The sequence below is a fragment of the Pristis pectinata genome, chromosome 10, assembly GCF_009764475.1.
Source record: "Pristis pectinata isolate sPriPec2 chromosome 10, sPriPec2.1.pri, whole genome shotgun sequence".
Classification (NCBI taxonomy): domain Eukaryota; kingdom Metazoa; phylum Chordata; class Chondrichthyes; order Rhinopristiformes; family Pristidae; genus Pristis; species Pristis pectinata.
In genome coordinates, this window is record NC_067414.1 from 84,174,238 (window position 1) to 84,201,705 (window position 27,468).

At 40.4% G+C, this 27,468-nt stretch overlaps 2 protein-coding genes across 3 annotated transcripts in view; both read right to left on the reverse strand.

Moving 5' to 3' along the window:
• The window catches only part of zbtb24 (zinc finger and BTB domain containing 24), a 30,976-nt gene extending 26,733 nt beyond the window's left edge, over nucleotides 1-4,243 (reverse strand). Inside the window, exon 1 of one of the 2 annotated variants that reach the window (XM_052024625.1) lies at nucleotides 4,206-4,243. The gene's annotated coding sequence lies outside the window, so the exon portion shown is untranslated. The remainder of the gene's footprint in view (nucleotides 1-4,205) is intronic. The other variant, XM_052024626.1, reaches the window with a different exon arrangement.
• Nucleotides 4,244-9,026: 4,783 nt separating this feature from the next.
• Nucleotides 9,027-27,468, reverse strand: part of ak9 (adenylate kinase 9) — a 137,864-nt gene continuing 119,422 nt past the window's right edge. The window contains 10 exon segments of the mRNA XM_052025445.1: nucleotides 9,027-9,238; nucleotides 12,342-12,456; nucleotides 16,208-16,310; nucleotides 19,507-19,605; nucleotides 19,704-19,873; nucleotides 21,262-21,458; nucleotides 21,806-22,023; nucleotides 23,434-23,580; nucleotides 24,344-24,545; nucleotides 26,299-26,512. Of these exon segments, the coding sequence (XP_051881405.1) occupies nucleotides 9,027-9,238; nucleotides 12,342-12,456; nucleotides 16,208-16,310; nucleotides 19,507-19,605; nucleotides 19,704-19,873; nucleotides 21,262-21,458; nucleotides 21,806-22,023; nucleotides 23,434-23,580; nucleotides 24,344-24,545; nucleotides 26,299-26,512 (1,677 nt within the window).

The window sequence follows — 27,468 nt, forward strand, 5'->3', positions numbered from 1 at the left end:
AGGAGTAAATTTTTCACACATAGAGCAGTTGGTATCTGGAATGAACTACCAGAGAAGCTGGAGGAGGCAGGAATAGTAACAATATTTAAGAGGCATCTGGACAGGTACTTGAATGAGCAGGGCATAGAGGGATATGGAAGTAATGCAGGCAAGTGAGATTAGTATAGATAAGGCATGATGGTCAGCATAGACGTGGTGGGCTGAAGGGTCTGTTACAATGCTGGTCAACTCTATGACTCTAAAACTCCTTAGTTGTATATCTCCAGTTAGCTCTCAGGGTTAGGCAGATTGTGGATGCAAAGAAAGCTGGTATGGGGGCTCGGGGCAGTACTGGAGTTGCCACAGCCTCTATTCTTATCCAACAGTTATAAAGGTTCTTGCCCCTTCATTGGATAAAGGTGAAATCTGCAGGGTGATGAATAAACTCACTACAGCACTGTGGTACACAAGCTATTCAAGTGGGTGGTCTGGAAGATAACAGGGAAATGATAGGCAACGGTAGAGTCAGAATAGATACTTCTTCTGAACTCGTTCCAGTGGTTGTGTTGCCAGTCTGGAGCCAGGATTGGAATTGGTGGTAGGAGGGGAAATATCTGGATGATTACTTGAGCCACAAGCACTTCAGCTTAAGGGCAAACAGATATGGCTGGAAGGCAGAGTCTTCGATTTATGGTGCACCAGAATGATGTTAACTTAGGATGGACTCTGCATAAAACAAGATGAGACTAGTAACCTGGTGAATCAGATGACTAAAGTGGTGGTGAATTAGATAACTAAAGTGGTAGATACAGCTTTAAACTAACAAACAAGTATTTGAGGGTATTTGGATAAAGTAAATCAAAAAGAGCAATCAAAATATCAGGGGTCAGGCAAAAAACTTCACAAAGGAAATAGGGTTTCATGACCAAGGTGACATCAACAAAAAATATAATTTAAAGCTAAATGCATTATATCTGAACATAAGAAGCATTTGTAATGGAATTAATTAATTTATATTTCTGATAAATAGAAATAGCGTTGAGTAGGATTCATCAGACATCACAGGAGTGGGCTTTGAAGAAATATACTATATTTATCAACACTCTCAGTAACACACGGCCAACCTTGTGAATATGCTGATCCCAGGATAGTAAGTCAGCAGATAATGAGGTAGCAACTAGATGATTCATTTTCATGATATTCAATCACCATAAATACCGGGCAGAATATCAAGGATAACTTCCCTGTTCTATTGCTTTAGGGTTTGTTATAGCCATTTGAGAGAGCATGCTGAATTGAGCTGTGGTGTGGTGGTGATTCTCTCGGGATGTGTGGTGCCCATCCACCCTCTGATATTCAGTGTGACTTTGACCTCCACGTTGTGTGCAATGAATGAATACATAAGTCGGAAATGTGTTACAGGTCAGACGCTAGTGCATCTAACCTCCTGTTGTGCTGCTGGAACCATCATTGAGTCCAGTGGCACTTCTGGGCTGAGGGGATTAATTTGAATGGGATCACCAAGCTTCATTAAAAAGATAATTTCAGGTTAGGATTTTTATCCATTTCACTTTGTCATTTAATGTGTTTTAAACTAAATTTACCAATAATTTTAAATCCACTGTTTTTAAATCCCTCTGAATATCAGATTTCAAATACAGTGAAACTACCGTCAAAGGCTGTCAAGATAATTCTAGGGTCAAGTCCTTGGGAATTGCTACCTGAGGCTAGTTGTCACTCATGCAGGGCTAAGGAGTGAAAGCATCCAGTACAATGAAACCCACATACCACTGTCGTTATGTGTGGCAGCAGAATTAGTCTGGGGAACAAGTGTGGTAGGATAGGACTAAATATGATTCCCCAAAGATTCATCAGAAATAAAGCAACTCTATCAGTTTTGCAATCTCTTGGTATCACATGAGAGAGCATCTCTCAATCTCTCTCTGCTTCATTCTCAATCCTGGTTCTCTCTCAATCCAAGGTTTCCCTCTCAGTTTCTCCTCTCTCTATATTTCTCTCTCAGTTGTAGCCTCTCTCTCATGGTCCTCCTACTACACTAGATCTAGTTTGGGGATGACACAAAGATCAGTGGGAAAGTAAGTTGTGAGGATAACAAAAGTCTGCAAAAAGATAGACAATTAAATGGTTGGGCACAGTAAAGCATAATATGGCAAACCTTGAGATTATGCGCTTTGGTAGGAAAAATAGAAGGCGTAATCTAAATGGCATAAGACTAATGAATACTGGTGTGTACAGAAATTGGTGTGTCTGTACAGAAAACAGAAAGTCAGCATTTAATTAGGGTAAACAATTAAGGCAGTGAAAGAAATGATGGTTTTTATTGCAAGAAGCTGTAAAATAGCAAAGTACAGGTCTTTGGTGAAACAACATTTGGAATACTGTGGTCACGTTTGATCTTATTTACTAAACAAAGTACTTGTTATGGAGGAAGTACAGAAGTTTGGTAGTTTGATTGCAGAGAGGAAAGGGCTGTCTAATCTTTGTGTCACCTCTCTCTCTTTCCCAGGTCTCTCCCCTTAATATTCCATCTCTCTGTATATATCTCAGGTCTCCCCTATCTCTCTACATCATGAGTTTCTCTCTCTCTCTCACCCTATCTATCTCAATACATATAATTGGAGTTTGGCTGCTAGCTCTTGCTTTCCAGGTCACTCTCTCTCATCTCGCATCCAAACCCTCAGTCTCTCAACAAACAATCTGCTGGAGGGTCTCAGCGGGTCCAGCAGCATCTCTGGTGGGAAAATCTCTGTCTCTCCTCAGTCTCTCACTCTTTCTGGGGTCTCCCCCTGCCTATAGTCTTACTGTTCCTATCCTACGTCTCTCTCTCACTTTCCGGCATCTCTTGACCTCTAACTATCTATCCCAGGTTTGTCCCCCTCTCCCTATTCCATGTCTCTTTCTCCATCCCCATCCTCTGTCATTCTATCCAGCATATCTCCATCTCTATTCCAGATCTCTCTGAAATATCCCACATTTATCTGAAATATCCTACATTTCTCTTTCTATCCTGGCTCTCTTTCTCTCTCTCTCTGTCCCAGGTCTCTCCCCTCCTTCTCTCTCTCTCCTCCCCTCTCTATCTTGGGTCTCTCCCTCCCATCTCTCTCTATCCCAGGTCTCTCCCCCCTCTCTCTATATCTCAGGTCCCCCTCAGTCTCTATCCTGGCTCTCTCCCTCTTTATCCCAGGTCCCTCCCTCTCTCTATCCCAGTCCTCCCCCCTCTCTATCCTGGTTCCCTCCCTCTCTCTATCCCGGTCCTCCCCCCTCTCTCTCTGGTCCAGGGTCCCTTCCTCTCTATCTATCCCGGGTCTCTCCCTCTCTCTCCCCCCCATCCCTCTCTCTCTATCACGGGTCCCCCCCATCTCTCTATCACGGGTCTCTCTCCTCCCCCCCCCCCCATCTCTCTATCACGGGTCTCTCTCCTCCCCCCCCCCCCTTATCCCGCTCTCTCCATCCCGGGTCTCTCCCCCCCCCTTCACATCCCGGGTCTCTCCCCCCCCCCACCTTCACATCCCGGGTCTCTCCCCCCCCCCCACCTTCACATCCCGGGTCTCTCCCCCCCCCCACCACATCCCGGGTCTCTCCCCCCCCCCACCTTCACATCCCGGGTCTCTCCCCCCCCCCACCACATCCCGGGTCTCTCCCCCCCCCCCCCACCTTCACATCCCGGGTCTCTTCCCCCCCCCTTCACATCCCGGGTCTCTTCCCCCCCCCCCCCCTTCACATCCCGGGTCTCTTCCCCCCCCCCTTCACATCCCGGGTCTCTTCCCCCCCCCCCCTTCACATCCCGGGTCTCTTCCCCCCCCCCTTCACATCCCGGGTCTCTTCCCCCCCCCCCCACTTCACATCCCGGGTCTCTTCCCCCCCCCCTTCACATCCCGGGTCTCTTCCCCCCCCCCCTTCACATCCCGGGTCTCTTCCCCCCCCCCCTTCACATCCCGGGTCTTTCCCTCTCTCCCTTCCCCCCATCTCTCTCTAACCCGGGTCCCTCTCCAACTTTACCGCTGAAGCTTTGAACCCAGCGTCAAGGCCCCTCTCCGCCAACATTGCAGAGAAATAAAATATAATTTCTACTTGAGGGCTGTTTTTGAATGGGTGACTGTGATCGGTTTAATCCATTACGGGAGCGCCGAGCGCAGCTGAATGGCTAGAGGCGGACGAAGGGCGGGCGAGGCGGGATATCGGCGCCTCGGCTGCCAGGACCTTACCGTGCGGCCCAGCCAGATGGCGACGTCCCTGTCAGTGCAAGCATCGCGAGATTTGCCGGGACCGTGGGGACCTCACTGACACACACTGGACTACAGGGGGCAGCAGAGAGCCGGGCCGTGCCATTGGCTGAAAGTTGGAAATCCAGCAACCTGTCAGCATCCACTCTCTGACTCCCTGAACTTCCAGCCCAGCAACCCTGCTGGGTGAAAGTCAATGTCCCATCTGGAGAACAAGACCTCGGGAACAAATGGTATTCCTACTTAAATTCTAAAACTTGGTGGCAAGGATTGTCGTTCCAAAGCCACAACCTCATCCCCCACAGCTGTGAAGAAGAGGAAATGCCATGGGATGCTGCAGGCAGGAGCATCTTCAACAAAAGAGAATCCCATTGACTTAATGACAAAGGAGTCTCCTTGCTGCCTCTCGCAATGAAAGGTTCTGCCCAGCCGTCTCTTCCCAGCAACCAGAGTTACTCCTCACATTGCAGTGTGGATTCTGCCTATCTAATGGCACAATGGAAATGTCTTTCACTGTACAACAGCTTCAAGAAAAATGTAAGGAGTAGCATTAACCAATTTATGTGCCATTTTTGATCTCACGAAAGAATTTGACTTTGTCAATGTGGAGAATCCTTCTCAAATTTGGTTGCCTTCCAATTTAGCTATCCTTCTTAATGGCATGCAAGCTGTGATTCCCACTGCAATTTTTGGATTACCAAGGATAGAGTCTGGCCATTTATCTGCTTCCGCGAACCGTATGATTGCATTTGTTACATTAATGGCCAAATGATCCATTTTGCTTAAATGGAAGGATCCAATACCCCCTACTACTTTTCAATGGGTCTCTCAAATGATAACTTGGAAAAAATTAGGAGTGGTACTGTTGATCCTTTGCTTAAATTTGAAGATATTTGCAGTCCATTTATTCAATAGTTTCACATGATATAGATCCCCTTTCAATAATTTTCCAATTTAGAGAAACAGAGTTGACGACATAATATTGCTCTGTTTCTACTGAGAAATTTCAGTCCAGTCTTTTTTCTTCTTTTTTTTTGAAATTTTTCTGTTTAGTTTGATAAATTGTTTATAATTTTTCTTATTGATTTGGGGATTTTTTTTCTTTCTTTTCTATATATATAATAGATCTTCTTTCTTTTATATTATATTCATTTACTAAGAGATCATGGGATCTACAGGTTTTTTTTATATTTTATTGTTCTTTATGATTATCTATGCCATGATTGTTCTCTTGATCTCTTTGTATTACATGTACAAACATTGATGTTATATATTAATCTGTATTAATTTGAAAACTAATAAAAAGATTGAAAAAGAAAGTTGTGATTCCAAACAACAGGTCCAAGACTGTTGCAACCTCAGTGCAGACTAGTGTCAAAGCAGGGCTCTCATAGCACCAGCATTTCTCTCAATCTCACTCCAACCTAGTCATTAAACTGTTGCAGATAGGTGGCACTTACACGCATGTTGAAAGGCCAAGCTCCAAGGTATCATCAACTCAAAAGAATGGGCCTTATGCTAAAAAGGTCCAGCAAAACAAAGGTCCTCCTTCAACCTGGTCCTCATGAAAAAAAACCATTCTCCTTCATTAAAGGTCAATGATAAGACCCTGGAAAACATGATCCACTTTCCATTTATTGGGACCCATCTCTCAATGAAGGCAGATGACAATGATGAAATTCACCCTTTGCTGGAAGCAAATGGAAACCCAGCAAAATGTCGGAAGGAGTGAACCACACTCATTGTTCAATCATGCCCCACCAGTGGTAGATGCTGCAGATCCCACAATGGCCTCATCAGAACTGGAGTGGAAACAAGTTACTCTCAACTCTGAGGGATTGCCCAAGAAAAAGAAGACAGGTATCCTGGTGTGGTCACAGCAAAACCTTGCAAATTGCAGGAAGGTTTCCATACACTAATAGTCCAATGCTCTTGCAGTAAATGTATAATTTGCTTTCCTAAACAAGAAAGAATAGGAAGCACCTGCTCTGCTATTTCATAAGATCATGGCCAATCTGATCGTTGGTCCTAATTTCAAATTGCTCTGTTCCCATTAACCTTCACCCCCTGTTGTCCAAAAAGTCATTTAGATTGTAATTAGCTGATACCCAGGGATCTCACTAATAACTGCCTGAAAACCTGAAAATGACCTATTTATTCCCACTCTACGTTTTCTGTCCTTTAACCAATCCTTTATCCATATTACCCCAGTTAAAGAGTCATAGAGTCTTTGAATTGTATAGCATTCAGTCCAAATTGTACACGCCGACCAGTGGACACCTTTCCGTGTTAATCCCACCTCCCAGCACTTGGTCCATAGCAGCTTCAATAGCAATCAAGAAACTCAGCACCATCCTGAACAATTGATCAAAACCCTAAACACTTACTCCCCTCACCACCAGTGGAACAAAACAGCAGAATGCACCATCTATAAAATGCATAGAGTCATAGAGCACAGAAAATAGGCCCTTTGGCCCATCATGTTTATGCTGACCATCAAGTAGCTATCTATACTCATCTCGTTTACCAATGCTTGGTCTTCATTGCCTTGGAAACTCAAATGCTCATTTAGATACTTTATAAGTGTTGTGACAGTACCTGCCTCTATCCACTCAGGCAGTGTATTCCAACATTCACTGGGAGAACAAGTTTTTCCTTAGATTGCTTTCAAGCCTCTTACTCCTTGCCCTAAACCTATGCACTCTAGTTTTAGATATTTCTGCCATGGGAAAAAGTTTCCTGCTATCTATCTATGCCCCTCAATTTTATACACATCTACCAAGTCCCCCCTCAACCTCCCCCAACAGGTAAGAGATACCCATCACCACCCTGTGCCCACCCCACTTCCCCTCTTTTGTCCACCTATCACTGCTCTTCTTTTCCCTCCTATATATTGGGCTTCCCCTTTTCCTATCTTCAGTCCTGAAGAAGGGTCCTGACCTGAAACGTTGACCGCCTGCTTTTCTTCACAGATGCTGCCTGGCCTGCTGAGTTCCTCCAGCATTGTCGTGATTTTCATCTAGATTCCAGCATCTGCAGTCTTTTGTTTCTCCTTTCTTCAAGTTATATTTCATTATACTGGATGTATATCTGCTATTCTTTTAATGAAATAAAAAAGAGATACAACAGTTCTTCAGTAGAACACAAAAACAGGGTGGTTATGCTCCAACTTTATAAAAGACTGGTCAGATCTCAGCCGGAGTAGTGTGTGCAGTTCTAGTCACCACACTATAGGAAAGAAGTGATAGTGCTGGAGAGGATGCAGAGGAGATTCACCAGGATGTTGCCTAGAATGGAGCTTTTCAGTTCTGAGGAGAGACTGGAGAGGCTAGGTCTGTTTTCTCTGAAGAGGTTAAGAGGGGACATGATTAAGTTAGGGTAGACTGCCAGAAACTTTTCTATATCAGAAATGAATAAAATTAGAGGACACAGATTTAGTGTAAGAGGTAAGAAATTTAGAGGGGACCTGAGGAGTACCTTTTTCACCAAACAGTGGTACCTAGAATGCACTGCCAGAGAGACAACATTTAAGAATTGTCTAGATGAGCATTTGAATTGCCGAGGCATTGAAGGCTATGGACTAAGTGCTGGAAGATGGGATTAATAAGGATGGGTGCCCACTGGTCAGCGTGGACGCGGTGGGTCAAATAGCCTGTTTTCATGCTGAATGACTCTATGACTCTAAGACCCACTTTCAGTTCTTTGGGAGCATAACACACAGCAGAAAACCAAGAAGATTTCATGATGGTTTTAAATTTCTACTGAGTAACAAAGAAACCTCTCAATATCTTGATGATACAGGCATATGCATAAGGCAAAAACATAGTGGAATGATTGCTTGGGTTATGTAAAACCCAATCAATTTCTATCAAATCCATACATGACACTGGAATGTAACTCAAACTCTCAATTGATAAACCTGTTTTGATTGTGAGTTTTCCGGAAGAGGAACACTACTTCAATAGTATCATGGCATCAGTTGGAAGAATTGTGAATTTATGCTGCCATGTTTAGATTTCCCATGTAACTCTGTAATTAAGACAGTTAAGTGCTATCAGACTTAACTCGAATCTTTTCTGGTTCATTGAAGCCCAGAGAATGTATAATGATGCAAACATATATTCATTTAATAGACCATATTACTTTATTTTCTCTGCAGAAATACAAGTTTTGAATTAGTTTTTATTGGCATCTGCACATAAAGCTCCCATAGCTGTATCAAAAGCTTCTATTATTTATTTCAAATGAACACTAAGTGCATCTTTCTGTTTATAAAGAAATAAAAATAATAAAATGTTTAAACCTTTAGAAATAAAAGTAACAAGCACAGAGGAATAAACAGTATTGTATACTAAGATAGTATATTAATGAAATATGTACAGGTATATCAATTTATAACTCTTTTAGCAGAGTTTCATTCTCTGCAAAGCGAGTTCCAAATCTCAGCAGGATCATTGCAGGCAGGGCATAAATATTTAACCCAGGAATAGTGGAGGGTCAGGGTAGTGGGCTGAGGATGGTGGGGGTGGAGATGAAATCACAGTACAAGCAGTACTAAGGTCCTATGGGTTACAACACTTGTGGACCAATTGATAAGACATCTGGCAACTCATGGCTGGGTAAAAGTTCATGCCATGGGAAGAATAAACATAACACAGCAGTACAATGAAATGTAAAACTTTATGTAATTAACATTGTAAAATCCACTAATTAATATTGTAAATGTGTTCCTTGGCAAATGTTTTCTGGCTAAGGATGGTTCAATGTGAAAAACTATGAAAGATTCAGCAAAGATAAATCTTCCTAAGGAACGCTTGTTAACGTTGGTTCTGCATTTTTGAGCGATAGAAAGGTTTGTAATTTGTGATCAAAGTCAATGGGTCTGTCTTTGGGTTCTTTGTACTTTCTAGTCATCTTTGATCCAAGGTAGCTGATAAGTTCACAGTGTTCCTCATATTGCTCCAGCTTCTTTTTGTACTTCTTTCTCACATAGTCATAACTTTTTGGGTTGTATGCTGGAAATAGAAATAATTAAAATGATTTCTCTTCCTAAAATAAACCCCAAGTAGTTTCATCAAATGCACATCTGGTTTAAAGTAGCAATTTTGAACCATAACAGGAATTTTTTTTTGAATTTAGACTAAATAATGTTAACATATTTACTTACAAAAATAATTTAGATGTGTAGAATAAGAAATCTGTTGTACCTGGGAAAATGGGCCTGTCATGGTCCACACACCCCATGGTTCACTGTTCAAAAATTGGCTGCAACATTAATCACTGGCTAAAGATCTACTGGCTGTTAAAAAATTACTTTAACATTTGTAAGGCTGTTCTTCCATACAGGAGTGTTTCATGACATTAGGCAGTAGAATAAGAAATACTGCTATCAGTACTAATCAAAAGCTACAGCCTAGATATTACAGGGCTGTGCTCATAGAATCTTAGAGTTATACAGCATGAAAACAGGCCCTTCAATCCAACTCATCCATGCCAACCAAGGTGCCCTGCTGAGCTAATCCCATTTACCTGCATTTGGCCCATATCCTTCTCAACCTTTCCTAGCCATGATCCTGTTCTTTTCTTGGTACCTCTTTGCAAACTCCAGGTTCAAAATGCTCTGTAGCCTGGTCTGAAGCTGGTCTGAAGGGGATGAGATGGCCAACTGCCAGAACATAATCAAGTCTGCTCTGTGATGGCTTAGCAGTGGAGGGGCAATGGAACCTGTGTGTGCAGTGGTCAAGATGCTGTGATGATGGGAAGGGACAACAGGATCTTACATCTTGTTGGAGAGAGGAGAGAGACATAGGAACCTATGGCTTAAGTTGGTGGGTGGTGGGGAAGAGGAACTGCACTGAGAAACTGGTTACAAATGAGGGAAGTGGCTGTGGGGAAGTGAGGGTTCAGGATCAAAATCTGGAGTGCCAAACCTGCAGCAAGAATGCATTTAACTTGTGGCAAACCAATATTATCTAAAAGTTGACCAAAATTGCTATGAGGAACCAAGGGGCATTGTAAAAGCTGAAGCAATAGAACTATCTATTTCCTTCCCAAACCTCCTCTGGTATGTCTGCAAATAAGTTTTACAAGTCAATGCATAACTAACAACCTTGGTTCTACCAAGTCTGGATTTATCCCCAAAAGATTTTGGATATGTTAAACATAACGAATATATATTAAAAAATAGGATTGTAAAGGGATGTGAGCTTCATAGGCTAAGCCAGCATTTAATTGCCCATTTGCCTAGCTGACCTTGAGAAGGTGGTGGTGAGCTGCCTTCTTGAACTGCTGCATCCTTGAGGTGTGGGTATACCCCTAATACCATTACAGAGAAAGTTCCAGGATTTTGACCCAATGATGCTAAAGGAACGGCAGTATATTTCCAAGTCAGGGTACTGTGTGATTGGAGGGCGAGTGTTGAAGTGCAGTGAGGGGGTAGGGTGAATGGGGACCAAAGGATGAAAGGTACCTATTTGTCTAGTAGGATACCCTAATAGGAGTGCCAAACAATGGCTCATGTTGCCTTGTGGTTGGTGGTGTTCCACGTTTTTGCTGCCCTGGTCCTTCAAGCTGGTAGAGGTTGTGGGTTTGGAAGGAGCTGTCTGAGGAGACTTGGGGAGTTGCTGCAGTGCACCCTGTGGATGGTACAAACTGCTGCTACTGTGCACTGGTGATGGAATGATGAATTGGTTGTGGATGAGGTGCCTATCAAGCAGGCTGCTATGTCCTGTATGGTGTCAAGCTTCTTGAGTGTTGAAGCTGCACTCATCCAGGCAAGTGGAGACTATTCCATCACACTCATCACGAAAGTAAATTTTCAGAATGCTAATAAACTCAGACTTTTTTCCCCATCAAAACATGTTTGTTGTGATAACATTTAAGTATCAAACAAAATTATATTTCTTTAATGACTAATGACTGATTCACTAAATTGATGAATTCATATACTTACTATAAACAAACTTCCAAGTTGGGAAGTGGGAGTTTTTACCTCAATCACATTGTCATGAGTTTGAGTTAGTATTATAACGAAAGGGAGTTTGTAAGGAACTGTGGATAGGATTGATCACCTGTACCAATGAATGATCACCAGAATGAGTTATGTTCAAAATCATCTAGAGTTAAGGAGGATGGTACATTTGAAAGGGAACTCCAGACAGGGGTGATCACTTGTACAGATGGGAACAGACATCTTCTCGATTTTAAACCCATCCAGATGGGTCACGCCAAACTCAGAGAATATGTGTAAGAGGCAAGTTCCTACATAAGCAGTGGGAAGTGTTGGTGAATTGCAGTGAGGGGGTAGAGTGGAAGGGGACTGAGGGATGAAAGGTACCTATTTATCAAATAGGATACCCTAATAGGGAACTCAGGAGTGCCAAACAATGGCTTATGTTGCCTGGCAATGCTCTAATGGGAGAACTTTGCGGGGAATGATGTCATTCTGTGCGCCATGGATGAGATTTCTGATTCAGGGCTGTGAGGATGACTAATGTCATTAGTGTCTGGTTGAATTCCCGGAGTGATGTAGAACAACCAGAAATAGTAATTATTGGATTTAATTCCAGAAAAACAAATCAATTTCCAATCTCTGAAAGAAACATTATGTGTTTAAATTTCTGGGCATATATAAAAAAAATGTAAGGCTATTCCTATTTTGAATTGAAGATTGGGAAAAAGAAGGAATTTTAAATAAATAATCTTTTTGGATTGTCACGCAGAAACAATTTTCTTAAGTTCTACCATTATTAAAACCTCTCTTTAGTATATGTATGGTTTTCTGGTTGTTAGCTGACCAGACAACCCTAATATATAGATAATAATTACACATCAGTGTTTCTCTACATGTACATGACATCACTAATAATCTTCACTGGTGTAGAGTACAGCAGTTGTGTAAAATGGAGTCTCATCAGGTTTATCTTACTTGAAATTTTGATCTGTGACTTATGAAAAAGTTGCTGGACACTTAGACATTTCTTGTTTAGGAATATGAAACCACCAAAAATTGTTTTTTAAAAACAAATTAACAATTTTAAAAATCAATGTGTGACAAGAATATGTTCTCTTGAACTATGCAGAGATTCTAATATAAATATATCTAATGATATCCATTACCTTTAAGATGATATGAAATATAGAGAAGTGCAGACTTCTTCACACTTAAGAAAGGATATTTTGGCTTCAGACAGCCTACAGCTGTTAAAGCTTTAATTATTGATACCGCTGCTCCCTATAAAACAACAGTTTTATATAATATATTAAAAATAACCAGGTGTTTGCTTTTACAGATCAATCATATAGTATGTTTCAGATGTATTTTTTCCATGAGCTAAACTTAGGCATTATGTCTTAAGAAACTCTAGAAATTAATATACCATACAATATAACAGTAAGTATAGGTATTATCGACTGTGAAGCAGTCATCATGCGCTAATGAGACTTATTATTTGGTTAAGATATTTATTTTTACACATTAATCATGTCATTGCTGTGTTAACTCCAATAATTTGCTATCCAATTGTTCGGAATTCTCAAATACACACCCAAGCATTGGTTTCCCCATTCCCTTTAACATACTAGGGCTCTGGTTCCCATCTCCTTTTAACACACTGCGGCCTCAGTTCCTGTGCTCCCTTTAAATTTACCAGGCCTTGTTACCACTTTCCCTTTAAACTCTTCTGGTTCTGTTTCTTGTGTTCCTTTTTACCTGGTTCACTAGAAAATTTATTATATTACTGTAATATCTAAGAAAAGCAAATTTACTTTAATATTGTACAATTAACATAGCAGTTTTATAATACAAAAATCCACATTGAGAGATATGAAGAAAGGGGCTAAAAGATTGGTCTGGGAGGTAGGGTTTAAAGAGGATCTTAGAGAAGTTAAGAAATGTAATGATATCATGCAGCAATTCTAGAGTTTAAGAGGGTAGAGAGACAGCACTGGTAAGAGGAAAGATTTGGGAAATCAGAGAAATCGTTGGGAGTTAAAAGGCTGGAGAAGATTACAGAAATAGCAGCAGTCAAAGTAATGAAGTGATTTGAACATTAAGGACGAGGTGGTCTTTTGAATTTGGGGTTCGCAGTTTAAAATTGTTACAATCCACGATTGTGAATAAGAAGAAATTGGTGGAGATACTTTGCAGCCCTACCACCTCTAATCATGAACGGTGATGGACAAATAAACAGTTAACAGGAGGAGGAGACTCCAAGAAAATCTCCATCCTCAAATTTAATAACAGCGGAGCCCAACATATGAGCACTAAAGATAAGGTTGAAGTTTCTACAAACATGTTAAACGAGAGGTGTGGAATTTCGATCCATCTCAGTTTCCTCCCGAGATCCCCACCATCACTGTAGCCAGTCTTCAGCCAATTTGATCATAATTACCCCAATATAAACTGGGATGGTAATAGTGTTAAGGGAAAAAACAGTATTTCCTAAAATGTGTCTGGGATAATTTCCTAGAGTACGTTTCTGGTCCAAGAAGGAAGGAAACATTGATGGATCTGATTTTAGGGAATGTTTTGGTAAGAGATAATTTAGGAGATAGTGATCATAACACCATAAGATTTAGGTTAGCTGTAGAAAAGAAGGAGCACCCAAAAATAAAAGTACTTATTTGGAGGAAGGCCAATTTCAATGGGATGAGAGTGGATCTGGAAAATGGAACTAAAAATTGACAGGCAAAAGTGTAACAGACAATGGGCTGCCTTTGAGAAAGAGATGGTTCAATGATGGTTGAGGTACATTCCCATGAGGAACAAAGGAAGAACAAACAAATCCAACGTTCTATGGTGATGAAAGAGGTACAGAGAAAGATAAGGCAAAAAAAAAGGCTGCTTATGGTAAGTGTCGGATTGTGAGTACAAGAGAGAACCAGGCTGATTACAAAAGAATCAGAGGGAGGGTTAAAAATAAAATGGAAGGCAAAGAGGACATGTGAGAAAAGATTGATTGCCAACATAAATGGGAACTCAACAATGCTCTATAGGAATATAAAGAGTAAATGGGAGTAAATGGAGAAATGAGGCCTACTAAGGATAAAAATGACCACCTGCACATGTATTCTGTCTTCACCAGGGAAAAATGTACTTCAAACTAATGAAGGAGGAGGTAGTTGAGACACAGAGGCACAGATAGTAGAGCTGCTGCTTCAAAGCTCCAACAACCTGGGTTCAATCCTGACCTCTGGTGCTGTCATTGTGGAGTTTGCACATTCTCCCTGCGACTGTTTGGGTTCCCTCCAGGTGCTCCGGTTTCCTCCCTTTCCCAAAGACGTGCAGGTTGGTAGGTCAATTAGCCATGGCAAATTGCCCCTAGTGTCTTGGTGAGTGTTAGAACCTGGGGGCAGTTGAGGGGAAAGTGGAGAGGATGCAATGGAATTAGTGTACGATTAGTGTAAATGGGTGCTTGCCTGGCAGCGTGGAAACAGTGGGCTGAAGTTTCCGTGCAGTATAACTATGCATTCTATCATTCAAACTAGGTACATTAGAAATTGTTAGTATGGAAGTATGCAGCAGAACCACTAGGGCACATGAAAAGAAAATGATGACAACCATTTGGGAGAGAGTAGGCTGAACCTGTGGCAAGGCAATGCAGTAAGACAGTATATTTCATTGTTATAAATAAAAAAAAGTTCTGAAAATACTCAGCAGATCAGGCAGTATCTGCGGAGAGAGAAACAGAGTTAATGTTTCAGGACTGGGAATGTGAGAAGACAAGTGTTATAAGTTGCAGAGAAGGAGGTGGGTGGAGGAAATGAAGGGAATGTCTGTGAGAGAGTAGAAACCAAGGCTTTTGGTGCATCAGGGTAATAGATGAATGAGGGCAGTTGGAGAGAGAAAGGAAAAATCCCAGAAGAACATGCTGGAACTGTGGAACCCAGCATTTGCTGGAAATCCAAAACAAAGGGGAATGCTGGAAATACCGAGCAGATCTGAGGGGAGAGAAAACTGAATTAATGTTATAGCTGAACTGGCTAAAATACGAGAAAGGCTAGTTATCGAAATAGTTGAATTCAACATTGAGTGCCAAGAGCTGCAATGTGCCTAGATAGAAGATCAAGTGCTGTCACTTGAACTTATGTTGGTCTTCATTGGAAGAGTAAAGGAAATCAGAGACAGACCGGTCAAGTGGTAAAGGGACCGAGAATTAAAGTGATAGACAAATAGAGAGGAGAAGTAGTTAAAACAGTTTTGAGTATCTGGACTTATAATTGATATTGGTTGCCAGCCTATTCCCTGAAATGGAGTCCAAAATCAAGAAATGGAAGATTCAGAGATGGACCATGTGCAAGGGAGGGTACAGTGGAAACTGGCAGCAAAGATAATGAAATTTTTGAATTCTGTATGAGTGTAGGAAATAGCACCAATACAGTCATTCATGTACCGGAAAAGGAGTTGAGGAAGAGGTCTTAAGTAGGACTGAAACAAGGACTACTCCAAATATTCCACAAAAAGACAGGCATAACTTGAGCCCATGCGAGGTCCCGTACCTTCACCTTTGATCTGAAGAAAGTGAGTGAAGCTGAAGGAGAAGTTGTTCAATGTGAGGACATGATCAGCCAGGTGAATGAGTGTGCTGGTGGAAGGGAACTGATTGGGCTTCTGTTCAAGGTAGTAACAAAGGGCCATTAGACCATTTGGATATGGAGGACATCTCTAGTCACAAGCCACTTGGGAGCAAGAAAGTGGCAGAGAGCTGTTAACGTGGCAGAGAGCATTAAAGATGTCACAAATGTAAGTGGGAAGGAACTGGACAAAGGGAGAAAGAATACAACCATGGAACCAAGAATAGGAAAATGGAACCAGGGTTGGAGACCTTTGAGTACTTGCACCAGTTAAAGAAGTTTATTGCATGGGTATGTTTAGGCTTTTAGCAATCTAAGTCATGGGATGGCGGGGAAGATGATGTGACTAAATGTTACTACATACATGTATGTCTGTGTCATTCATCTGATAATGTTGTAAATGCCCTTACTTGTTCCATATATCCAAGCATTGGAAGTGAAGTGAGAGCTACTGGATCCTTCATTGGTGGAAGTTTACTCGGGAGCTTCAGATCCCAGTACTTCTCAGGACGTCTGTAAAGGATTAAAACATAAATAACTTACACTTAGAAAGTGAGTTTAAGACAACAAAGCATTATTTTTTGACCAGAACTTCCCATTTTCATCATATTAATTGGTTGGCTTAGATTAAAAAAATGTGCTGCAATACAATTCTGTTAGTATATCACCAACTTTTTCCAGGTTGTGGTGCTAAAGATCTGTAATTTCTTATCTGAGATATCCTGATCTTATTACAAGCATAGCAACATCCCAGCATCATGGAATATTGCCCAGCTATAAAATTTCGTATGTCCCCGTTGACCCTCACCAATTTTTATAGATGCACCATATAAAGCATCCTATCCAGATGCATCTCAGCTTGGTATGGCAAATGCCCATGACTAATTGCAGAGAGTTGTGGACACAGTTCAGTCTATCATGAAAACCAACCTCCCCTCCATTGACTCTGTCTACACTATCTGCTGCCTTGGGAAAGCAGCCAACATAATCAAAGACCCTTCCACTCTCGTCATTCTCTCTTTTCCCTCCTTCCATCAGGTAGAAGATACAAAAGCTTGCAAACAAAGTTTTTCTCTGTATCTTGGTTTATGTGACAAAAATGAACCAATGACCAATTAAAATGTCACAAATATAGCAACTCTGTGGGGTCTATTACTCACTTATCAACTTGCTATTAAACAGCACCTACTCACTAATAACATGCTTATGTGGGACTATGGTTAAATAACATGACCTAAAGAAGATGGGAAATGAAAATGTTATACTTGTAGCCATAAAGTACTTAGATAAGACAGAAATAGAACTAAAGTTTTAATATCGAGTAAATCAATAATTGTATCGCTGAAGGATTCAGCCCACCACCCAGTGTTCGAGCCAGTAACCCTCACCTGCTCCCACACTCACATGATTTGGATGTGAAGGGTTGAATAAACTAAACCACTGTACTGGGGAGGCAGTCAGGGAAGCATAGCGAGGCCTCAGCATTGACTAGACCTCATGTAGTGCACCACTATTGCTCAATCCTCAGAAAATGGCTCATCTCCAGTCAAAGCTGTCAAGGCCTTGAAACAGTTTTTAAATTGTTATAAATAATTTTTAAAAATTAAAAACTAAAATAAACCACATTAAAAATGTTAAAAATAAAAATTAAAACATGAAACAAAATAAGGGAAAAAAGGACATTTACCAAACTTACCTTTTTCTTCTATTCGACAGGTCTAGGAATTCACATTCGAATGAATGGGGCCTCTGCCCCCATGTCAGATCTTACAGATGTAGGATCAGAGAGATGAATGCCTAGCTTCTGTCACTCTGTGCCAGACTTATTGCAGATCAATGAGAGTCCAAGACTTAGTTAGCTGGGAGTGGTGGAATGCTTGCAGCTTTCTTGGGAACTGCCAGCCACAGTCAGCCTGATTCACCCTGAAAGAGCTGAGGGGCCAAAGACACACACTATTTGGCTGCATACAAAAGCCCACCAAATAGTGGAAAGGATGTAGAAGAGAAATTTCATTTTCAGGTTATAGAAGATTGTAAGAATTAGAGATCTTCAATTATTTTTCAAGTATAAATTGAAAAGACAAGAAAGAATTCCCAAAACATATGCAAAAGTACTTACTTTTTCACAAAATGGGAAAGCATTTAGGAAACAGTTATAGTATCAAAGTCAGCATTGGTGGCACAGTAGATAGTGTTGCTGCCATATAGCTCCAGAGACTGATCTCTAATAGTGTCAGTGTGGAGTCCCCACATTCTCCCTGTGACAGCATGGGTTTCCCCCAGGTACTCTGGTTTTCTCCCACGTTCCAAAGATGTGATAGTAGGTTAATTGTAGAGAAGTGGCAAAAAGAATCAAAGAGGAGTTGATGGGTATGTGAGAGGTAATAATTTGCAAAGCTGCAGGGAAATAAGTAAAGAGATAATGGGAAGATTGCTCTGATCAGACCAGATTGGCTTAAAAGCCACTTATTGTATTGTAACTACTTAGAATAGTTACGGAAAGAGACATAGTATAAACAAGTATAAAAATATTTCAGTGAGTTGAAAAGAGTTGTGGACCCGGTTGATGAGAAAAATTAGGTGAGGATTAAATAGTGCAAAACCTTTGAAACAAGTAAGATTCAGAGGTACACGTTACCTTGAATATTCCTCAACCTTCTGTGTAAAAAATTGTATTAAAATTCCAGATTTAAAGTGAGTTAGAAATTCCTCAATGGGTGGTTACACTTTACACATGAAGTGGGGCTGTGTGGAGACCTTTGCCAATTTGGCACATGACCATGAGAATTTGATATTCTATTGTGCATGATAGCCAAAGCATTATGGAAAAGAAAACCAACAAATTCTGGTCATTGTTCTAGGTGTTGCCTCTAGATCTTCCACCATGGTGAATTAGGGGGTACAGTGGTGGAGAGAAGATTGTGGAGAGGGAAAGGATAGATTGTGGGGGAAAATTATTAGGGCCATGATCAGAGAGTGGTGAGAAGATTGTGGTGAGAAGATTACATGGGACTTGCGAGTGGTGGTGGGGGGGGGGGAACCCATTAGGGAGAAGATGGCAGAAGTGGGAAGACGAAAAGATGTCATTGTATAGGAGATTCGTGGTGGAGGAGCTAGTCAGTAGTGAGATAGAGAAAGATGTACTAAAGAGAAACTCTAGGTTCATAATGTTATCAGATATAAAGGGGAGAAGATCATTGGAAGGAAAAGGAGGCAGGTAGAAAATCTTGGAAGGTCAGAGAGATCCAAGGAATCAGAGAGTCCATAGGAGGGAGTGGAGGCCAATCACTGGAAGAGGTAATGGATATTATGGAATGGTAGCATCAACCAGGAAGAGAACAGGAGCTTGTCTTAATGAAGATGGATAACCTTGGAAGCATCTTCATTTCATCACTGCTGGGCCCTTCAAATAATGCTGAAAGGCTTTAACCCAATGCTTCTGCAGTCAATCCCCTTGATATTTGTAAACTGTATATGCTTAGTCAGAAAATTGTGCAAGTTTTCTCGATTGCATTGTACATCAATGGACTTCATTGCATTTGCCCAGCATTTGTTCAGAAAAACTGCATTAATTCAAAGTTTTGACAATGTTTTGCGATTATGCAGCTGCACCAGTGCATAAGGCATTCCAAAATATATAGTACAATTTCAACTCCCATACAAAACACTTCAAAGGTTGATAGTGAGAATATTATTTAGAAGCACTTACCTCATAAACCTATTCAGGCGTTTCTCATCCTGAAGAAAATATATTTTATTTCTGTACTCGGCTGCATAATCAATGTGTCCAGGTATCAAGGCTTCATATCTGCCAAGGACCAAAACAGCAGCTTGGAATATTTCTCTGTCAAGATATTTAATTCTACATCATATAATTCTCTGTAAACTATTGATAAGTTGATCTACCTCTCCTTTCCATCCAGAAATGTAACCGGACAGTAGCCCTGCAATTCTGCATGTTTAGGAAATCTGGCCTTCACTCCAGCTGCAGTAAGCCTTATTGGTAACATATCAGGTGGTGGAAGGGTATTAGTAACTAGTGGAGGTACAAACATCTCTGGGTTCTCCAAGAATGTCTGAAACAAATGAACAAAACAGTCAATTTGGGAGAAACAGATGCTGGAATCTAGATGAAAAACACGATGACACTGAAGGAACTCAGCAGGCCAGGCAGCAACCATGGAGAAAAGCAGGTGGTCAACGTTTCGGGTCAGGACCCTTCTTCAGGATTTGGGATCTTGCCTATTTTGTTTTAATACTTTAATATGAATGAAAAAAAGCTGTCCTGAAAATGTTAGACAAGGGTATTATTAAACCCATAATTAAGTATTTGTTAAAATAAGTGGATAATACTAAATGTTTGACTTCCCTATTCCTAGCTCTGTAAAAATAGATTTGGCTGCTACTTTACATTTGAATGTTTTTTCACTTCCATATGTAACTGTGTAAATTGTACGTAATATATAATTGTTAAATTTTCCCACCGATTATATGTCACAAGTAGAGTATCATAGAAGACTCACCACTTGTCAAAATGAGAGCTCTCAACATATTTAAGGCTAAACAGCCATTTGATTTTCAACTGTCCTATATTCATGATGGTGATAGGAGTCTATCCAATCTATAAAAAGTACTGTAGCAACTTGTCAAGACTGCTTTGTGCATCACCTCCCAAATCTGATGCCCCAAGTTCACAGAAGGACATGGGCAGCAGGCACATAGAAACAAGCCATTAAATCTTCCCTGCAATATAACTTGGAAAAAGATCTCTGCTCCTTCATCATCAATTAGTTAAAATTCTGGAATTCTCTACCTAACAGCACAGTGAGAGTATCTTCACTTCACAGAATACTGAAATTTAAGAAGGTTACTCACCGTCGCCTTTTCCAGGATAATAAGTGCTGACCATGAAAGTGATATCCATGTTTCAGGAATTAAACATTTAGTGTTTTTGTTTTACTTTCAACAAAATTGGGGTGGCAATATGGGCATGGGTCAAAGAAATTTCAGGAAAATATGTAACTGTACAATCATTTAATAATGTTATTCTATAATAATGAACCATCCCTTAAATGTCAACTCCTCAGTTCTCTCCACAGATGTTACCAGATCTGTTGTTCTTTCCTATGTGTTGAATTTGTTGCAGATTTTGGCATCTGCCACATTTTATCTCCATCTACATCGGCAGAACTTAGGTTTCATCTCCAAGTATTTTCGTACATTGTACAATTAATGTAAAACTCCACATATTGTGGCAAAGAACAGATTAATACAAACTTTAACAGAATGGAAACTATACTCCAGGCATTCCTTCAGTACTTTTTATCAATGTGCAGGTTACAGGAAAGGAAAGCTGACAGAATTTAAGACAATATTCCCATGTTTCTTTTGATCAATATTATTTATGAAGGCAGAGGAAACTAATTTTAACTCATTCTAATCTGACTACCACAAACATGCTTACATCCAGAGCTTCCTTTGAAGCCATTTTATAGTAGTGTCCTCGGAACTCTGCTGCAAATTCCAATGATGGATCGACAGAACAGTCTTGCAGTTCCTCTTGTAATTGAAGGGTGACAGGACAGTATTGCCCAAACTCTCCAAGGCGGGATTGCAGTTCGTAGGGTGTGATGCACAGACCAGCAATACTGGCAGCTTTACCTGTTTGTGAGAAATTACATTTTGTCACAACAAACTCAAGGGTTGGAAACATTCCTTGAAAGCTTTACATACAAGTTTGGCTCAAAAAAGTCTGACGGGTATGGATCAACCATGTACATCCTGAATAGCAGAGCAGGTTTAACAGGGTTGAATAATCTTTTCCAACTCCTATCTCATTTTTTGTTCAATGTCACAGAGGAAAAAGGAGAGTTTGAACCAATAATATATTAATTTGTTTTCAGTTAATACAGAAAAATAAAACTCAAAAGCAGAGGCATTAATATAATTTCAGAATATTGTAATGCTTAAGCTACAAGTAACTTTTAATTTAAAATGTCTGTACTTACCTTCGCTTATTCTTTCCAGATATTCTTCAATCTGTTTTACACTGACTTTGACGTCTTCTAGCACTTTTAGCCACACCCACCACTTGCTGTGTTGTCCATAAATAATATGCCAATTTTGATACTCCCTTTGATAATATTCCCAGATAGCACTAATCTCATGACTAAATGATGAGTTTCGAATAGTCAGAATCTGAGAACTGTCATGGAGTGGATAAATCCTAACAAGAAAGAGTAAAATTAGTACCTCTAAACAAATGGTTTAAGTAAATGTAACTGCAAATTTTCCAAACTAAGTCTAGCTCTCCTAAACCAAAATATTTTCCTTAAATTTTGCTAAAATTCTTCTAAAGCTTACAGTGTGTGCTATAACTAACACTGAACATTTTTTCTGCATTTAGCTGTGAAGCTACTCATTTAATGGGTGACTTAGTGGTAACACCATTGTCAGAACTCCATCAGAGGACATGAAAATCAAGACACTGCAGATGCTGGAAATCTAAAATAATGTTCTACCTGAAGCAATGACTCTGCTTCTCTTTCCACAGATGCTACTTGACAATGTGATAATGACAATGTCCTGGCAACTGACAGCAGCACATCAGCAGACAGCAACTGGCAGGTACCTCATTCTCAGAATGTCTATCTCTCCTTAAGTGAATCTGGGAACTTTTTCTTTCTCCTCTGTAGCCTCTGTTCTCCACAACAAAGATGGACTGTCTTGTTGCTATTTGGGTACCATGCTAGGCAGCAACATGCTGGTAGATGCACAGAATTGATCGTACCCTTTGGGAACCATGTGTATTGCATTGTAGTTCATTCCGTGTGTAAGCCACTCTAACACTGTTGCACATTTGCTTTGGACCAAGTTTGCCACAGGAAAACCTGAATGATGCTAAAAGTAGGTGTGATTCAATTTCCAGGCTCCAGTATCAGCAACAGTGGCCGTAAAGCTATAAAATTGTTAAAAACAAACCATCTGGTTCACTATTGTTCCACAGAGTAGGAAATTTTCTATTGCTAATTAGTTTGGTTTATATATGACTCAAAACTCACAACAGTGTGACTGACTCTTAATTGTCCTTCAGCTCAAAGAGGGCAAGTAAGAACTGGACAAAATAAACCGAGCACTGATAGGGTGTGAAATAAATTCGATAAATCTGGTAATTTGGCCACCACCAAAAAAAAACCTTGAAAGCTACTGGATTGTCACAGAAATGTCCTGCAGGCTAACAAACCTGCTACTCCTGTCCAGTCAGGCCTTCATGTGACTCCAATCCATAGCATGTGATTGACATTTGATGCCCTAAGGACAACTAAAGTTGCACTATAACTAACGTATTGCTATTGTTGTATATCTCACAAGCAAAAATATTTTATAAAATGCTGGGAAAGAAGAATGTGGATGTGTTCAGAGCTGAGCGATAATATTGTTGAAATAACAGGAGGATAAGAGGCAGTGATTTAGTGGATACTACGGGCTATGCTTATGAAGATAATTCAACACAATACAAACCAGGGGTCTGAGAATCACCAACTTACCAACTTTCAGTCCCTTCCTAACATTTATAACCACACTTTATAATAGTTATTACATCCACCTCATCACCAAAGTTTTTACTGTTTGTTACCTGTCAGGTGACCTTTTGTCAATTAAACCCCTCTTCAAAATCTCTTTTATATCTGTTTGCAGCTCTATAATCCTAACAGGAATTATCTTACGAGAATTGAGTAGATTTATTTGCTCTCTGGTTACGGGATATCCATCCAGGACAAACCTGTAAAAACAAGAGTTTTAAAGAAAATAGATTATGGTTTTGAGCTCATTGAGAAGAGTATTATCTGAGTTTAAAATGTGGCATATATTTCCAGTGAAGAATAGAGCATCATAAGGTAGAAGAGTAGGCGTGGTGGCAGAGATTCCTGAAAGTAGAGGTTTGAGGGGCCTAGGGTGGGATATTCTGAAGACAGAATTGTGGGACATCAGGAGTCACGGACGAAGGGAGGGGATTTTAATGCTGGGGTGCAGTGGAGATCAGAAGGGTCCATTGATGTCAAGTTGGGGAAGGACTCCTGACTTTCTTTATTGCAGGTCTTCTACAGGGCTGGTTTCCCTGAAAGCACCATGATGGTACCGGTTGCCTTTAGGGAAACTTGAGATGAAATGGATAGCAACAAGTGACAGGCCCCTTAATTATATATAATACTTGCTCCAGGGATGAATAAAGGACACCTCTTGTTTATCTTTATTTAGAAAGGTGGTACACTTACTACTTATCACTTTGGTAAATTGGTACAGCACATTGCAACTGAAAAAGGGCTCCACATTATTTAATTACTTGCTAGTCAAGTGTTTTGTGAAGCAGAAGTAGTGCCTCATCTTGTGTCTGTAAGAACCAGATGTAAGAAAAGCTGGTTGACATGAGCTATTCCTTTTTTCTAAGTGTTCAAAGGAACTTGGAATAGATAAGAGAACATAAAACTGTGACAAGAAAAAGCAATGTTTTAAAGATAAAGAATTCAGAAATACTTGAAACATACCCTCTGGTGTTGCATACGACATCCATTAAGGCCATTTCTAGGCACTTTACAACAAATATATCGGGCACTATCAAACCCTGTTTGATATGTTTACTAATATTAACAGCCAATGCAGTCTTCCTCTGAGTAGTCAGAACTGTGCGAATAGCTTCTCCTGCTGAAATGCGTTGAAGTCCAAATTCACTGGCAAACCTCCTGGCCACTGTAGCACAAACAGTAAGTGGATCTTGAAAATAGCTTAAGTAGCTGACTTAATGAAAAATTGGTCATCCTAAAGCAGTTAAAATGTCTATTTGAAAGAGGCAGGAGCTGTGGGGAGGGAAAGAAGTTTCCATGTGTACTTTTCCTTGACTTTTTTCCCATCCCTGGCAGATAGAAAATTTCAAAAATAGATGGCCTGGATAGAGATGGACTGGAACAAACTTCAATTTTTCTGATGCAAAACCAAAAAGGACAATTGCAGATGCTGTACATCTGAAATAAAAACAGAATGTTGGAAATACTCAGCAGGTTGTAGTTAGCACAAGTGGTGACAGAAATGGTGTTAACAGTTCAGGACCATGACCTTCCATCAAAATGTTAAGTCTGTTTTTCTCTTCCCAGATGTGGCTTGACCATCTGAGCAATTCCAGCAATTTCTGTTTTTATTTCAAAAAAAAATTATTCAAAAAATAATTTTCACCTATCCATTCAGCAGCATGTTTCTTCATGGCAGGTGCTGCTGCAGGTTAAGCTTGAACTGGATCCTGCAGCTCCATTTGTTTGGTAGTGTACTGTCCAAGTCGTTCATAGTGTATTGAATCTAAAAGGATACTGTGACACCAATCCATCTGTGAGAGTATTGCCTGAATTGTGAAAACTCCCCCTGGTAAATTCTCTGAAAGCCATTCAGACCATGTCAATCTTCGATAGAATTTGCAGGTTGTATATAAACCAGTTTAATGAGCCCAGCTATGATTCTGCCATTACAATGAGAAAGCTTGAAATACCAACCCCTGACATTCTACCACCCACCCCATACCCTCATCCTCACCGCATACCCCTTTTTGGGTCCACCTTAGTGGTGGGGAAAGTTCGAGAAACAATAATCTGGGACAGAATTAGCAGTCGCTTGATTGAAGTGTGGATTGGTTAGAGAAAGCCAGTATACTAACTTGGGATAGTTTTTTAATGAAGTAACAGAGAAATCCAGTTGATGTGATGTATATTGACTTCTGAAAGGCCATAGTGATGAGGGACTTCAGTTATGTGGAGAGACCGTGGAAGTTAGGATTGTTCTTCTTGGAAAAGAGGATGCTGTAAGGAGATATGAGAGAGGCATTTAAAGTTCATGAAGGGAATAGAAAGAGTGGAGAGAACTAAACCTTTCCCATAGGTGAAGGGGTTAAGAACCAAGAAATGATTGACAAAAGTGAAAAAACAGCTAGGGAAGAGGTGGAGGCAGATTTGATGGTGACACTTTACAAGGGATAAGTATTTAAAAGGAAAATATTTGCAAGATTATGGGGAAATATATGGGAATGGGACTAGCTGGATTGCTCTTGTATAAAGCTAGTATGAATTTGACAGACTGAATGGTCTCTTTCCATGCTCTACAATTTTGTGATTCAGTGATTCTCTGTCAACTGGTTAGCCTAAAGTATCATTCTTCTGCAGAGGACTATTCTTTAATAAAGGACTCTTGCTTAGGGGACCAAAAAGATGATTGCCAAGATTGGAGGTCTGGACAACTGCCCTCTCTACAGATTAAGGAGTTTTGTTTATGATGGCACATGCAGGTGCATGTCAAATATATGTCCATTGAAGTATTTAGACCTGGTGTCTTGTTAGTGTTGAGACATGCTTGCATAGATTCTCCTTCATGTAAACACCATTATTACCATTAAAACAACTTTGAAGTCATTGTTTTAATTATAACACATACAAATATAAGTTTGTTGTAATCCTTTACTTACCAGTGCTCTTTCCAGATTTTGGTGGTCCTACAATGGCAATCTTGATTGGCACAGGAGGCCTGGGCTTAGGCTGGGTGATATATTTAAAAGGATTTTCAATGAATTTGTCTCTGTTTTGCTTGCTCACAAAGTAATAAACATACTTGCGGTGGACAACAGGGAAGATATTTTGTTGCATATCTTGGATAGGCTGGATTGCATTTCCTTCACTTAACTGCAGTGAAAAAATAAAAGTAAGATATGATATATAAATGTAAATTTAAAATTGGACTCAATAAGTTGTGTGTGTGTGTGTGTGTGTGTGTGTGTGTGTGTGTGTGTGTGTGTGTGTGTGTGTGTGTGTGTGTGTGTCCCTGCTAAACCTGAGTAGTATAATTTACCTGTTTCTATTCATGGTGGTGAAGCTTGAATGCAGCAACAGATTGCCTTCCTTGTATAATGCATATATTATCTGGTTTAACTCCAGATGCACTGTGCCATACTAACTCCAGACCTACAACAATACATGCAGTCTTCTTCAGGACAATACCTGGATGTTCCCTGCTGGCAGAAATGTTTTCCTGAGTTGTATCTCCCTGCTCCTAGATGGTTACAGTCTTCTGCTGGATGAGAGCAGAAGACCTTTGTTTCCTTTGTTACCATTGCATTAGCAATTAGTAGTCCTGCATTACAAGCAAATATTACTCCGGCATTACCATGCACATGTCAGTCCATCAAAGACACAAGAGACTGCAGATGCTGGAATCTGGAGCAATACAAAAGGTGCTGGATGAACTCAGCGGGTCAGGCAGCATCAATGGAAGGAAATGGACAGAATGAACAGTCGATGTTTTGGGCAGAGACCCTGCATCAAGAAATGTTGACCATCCATCTGCCCTCTGCCTCCACAGATGTTGCTTGACCTCCTGAGTTCCTCCACAGATGTTTTTTTTTTTGCTCCAGATTCCAGCAGTCTCTTGTGCCTTGATTCTCTCAGGACCTGACAAGTATGCAGGAAGAAGTTCCATGATTTCAAATGTTTTGCTAAGATGAGTGTTCTTACCTTTTTAGCTCTAGGTAATAAATAGGTCACAGTTCATAACACCCACACAGATGCAGAAATGCACACACACACACATACACACACAACTCAGACTGCATCCTATCCAAAGCACACACTTTGAAACAGTG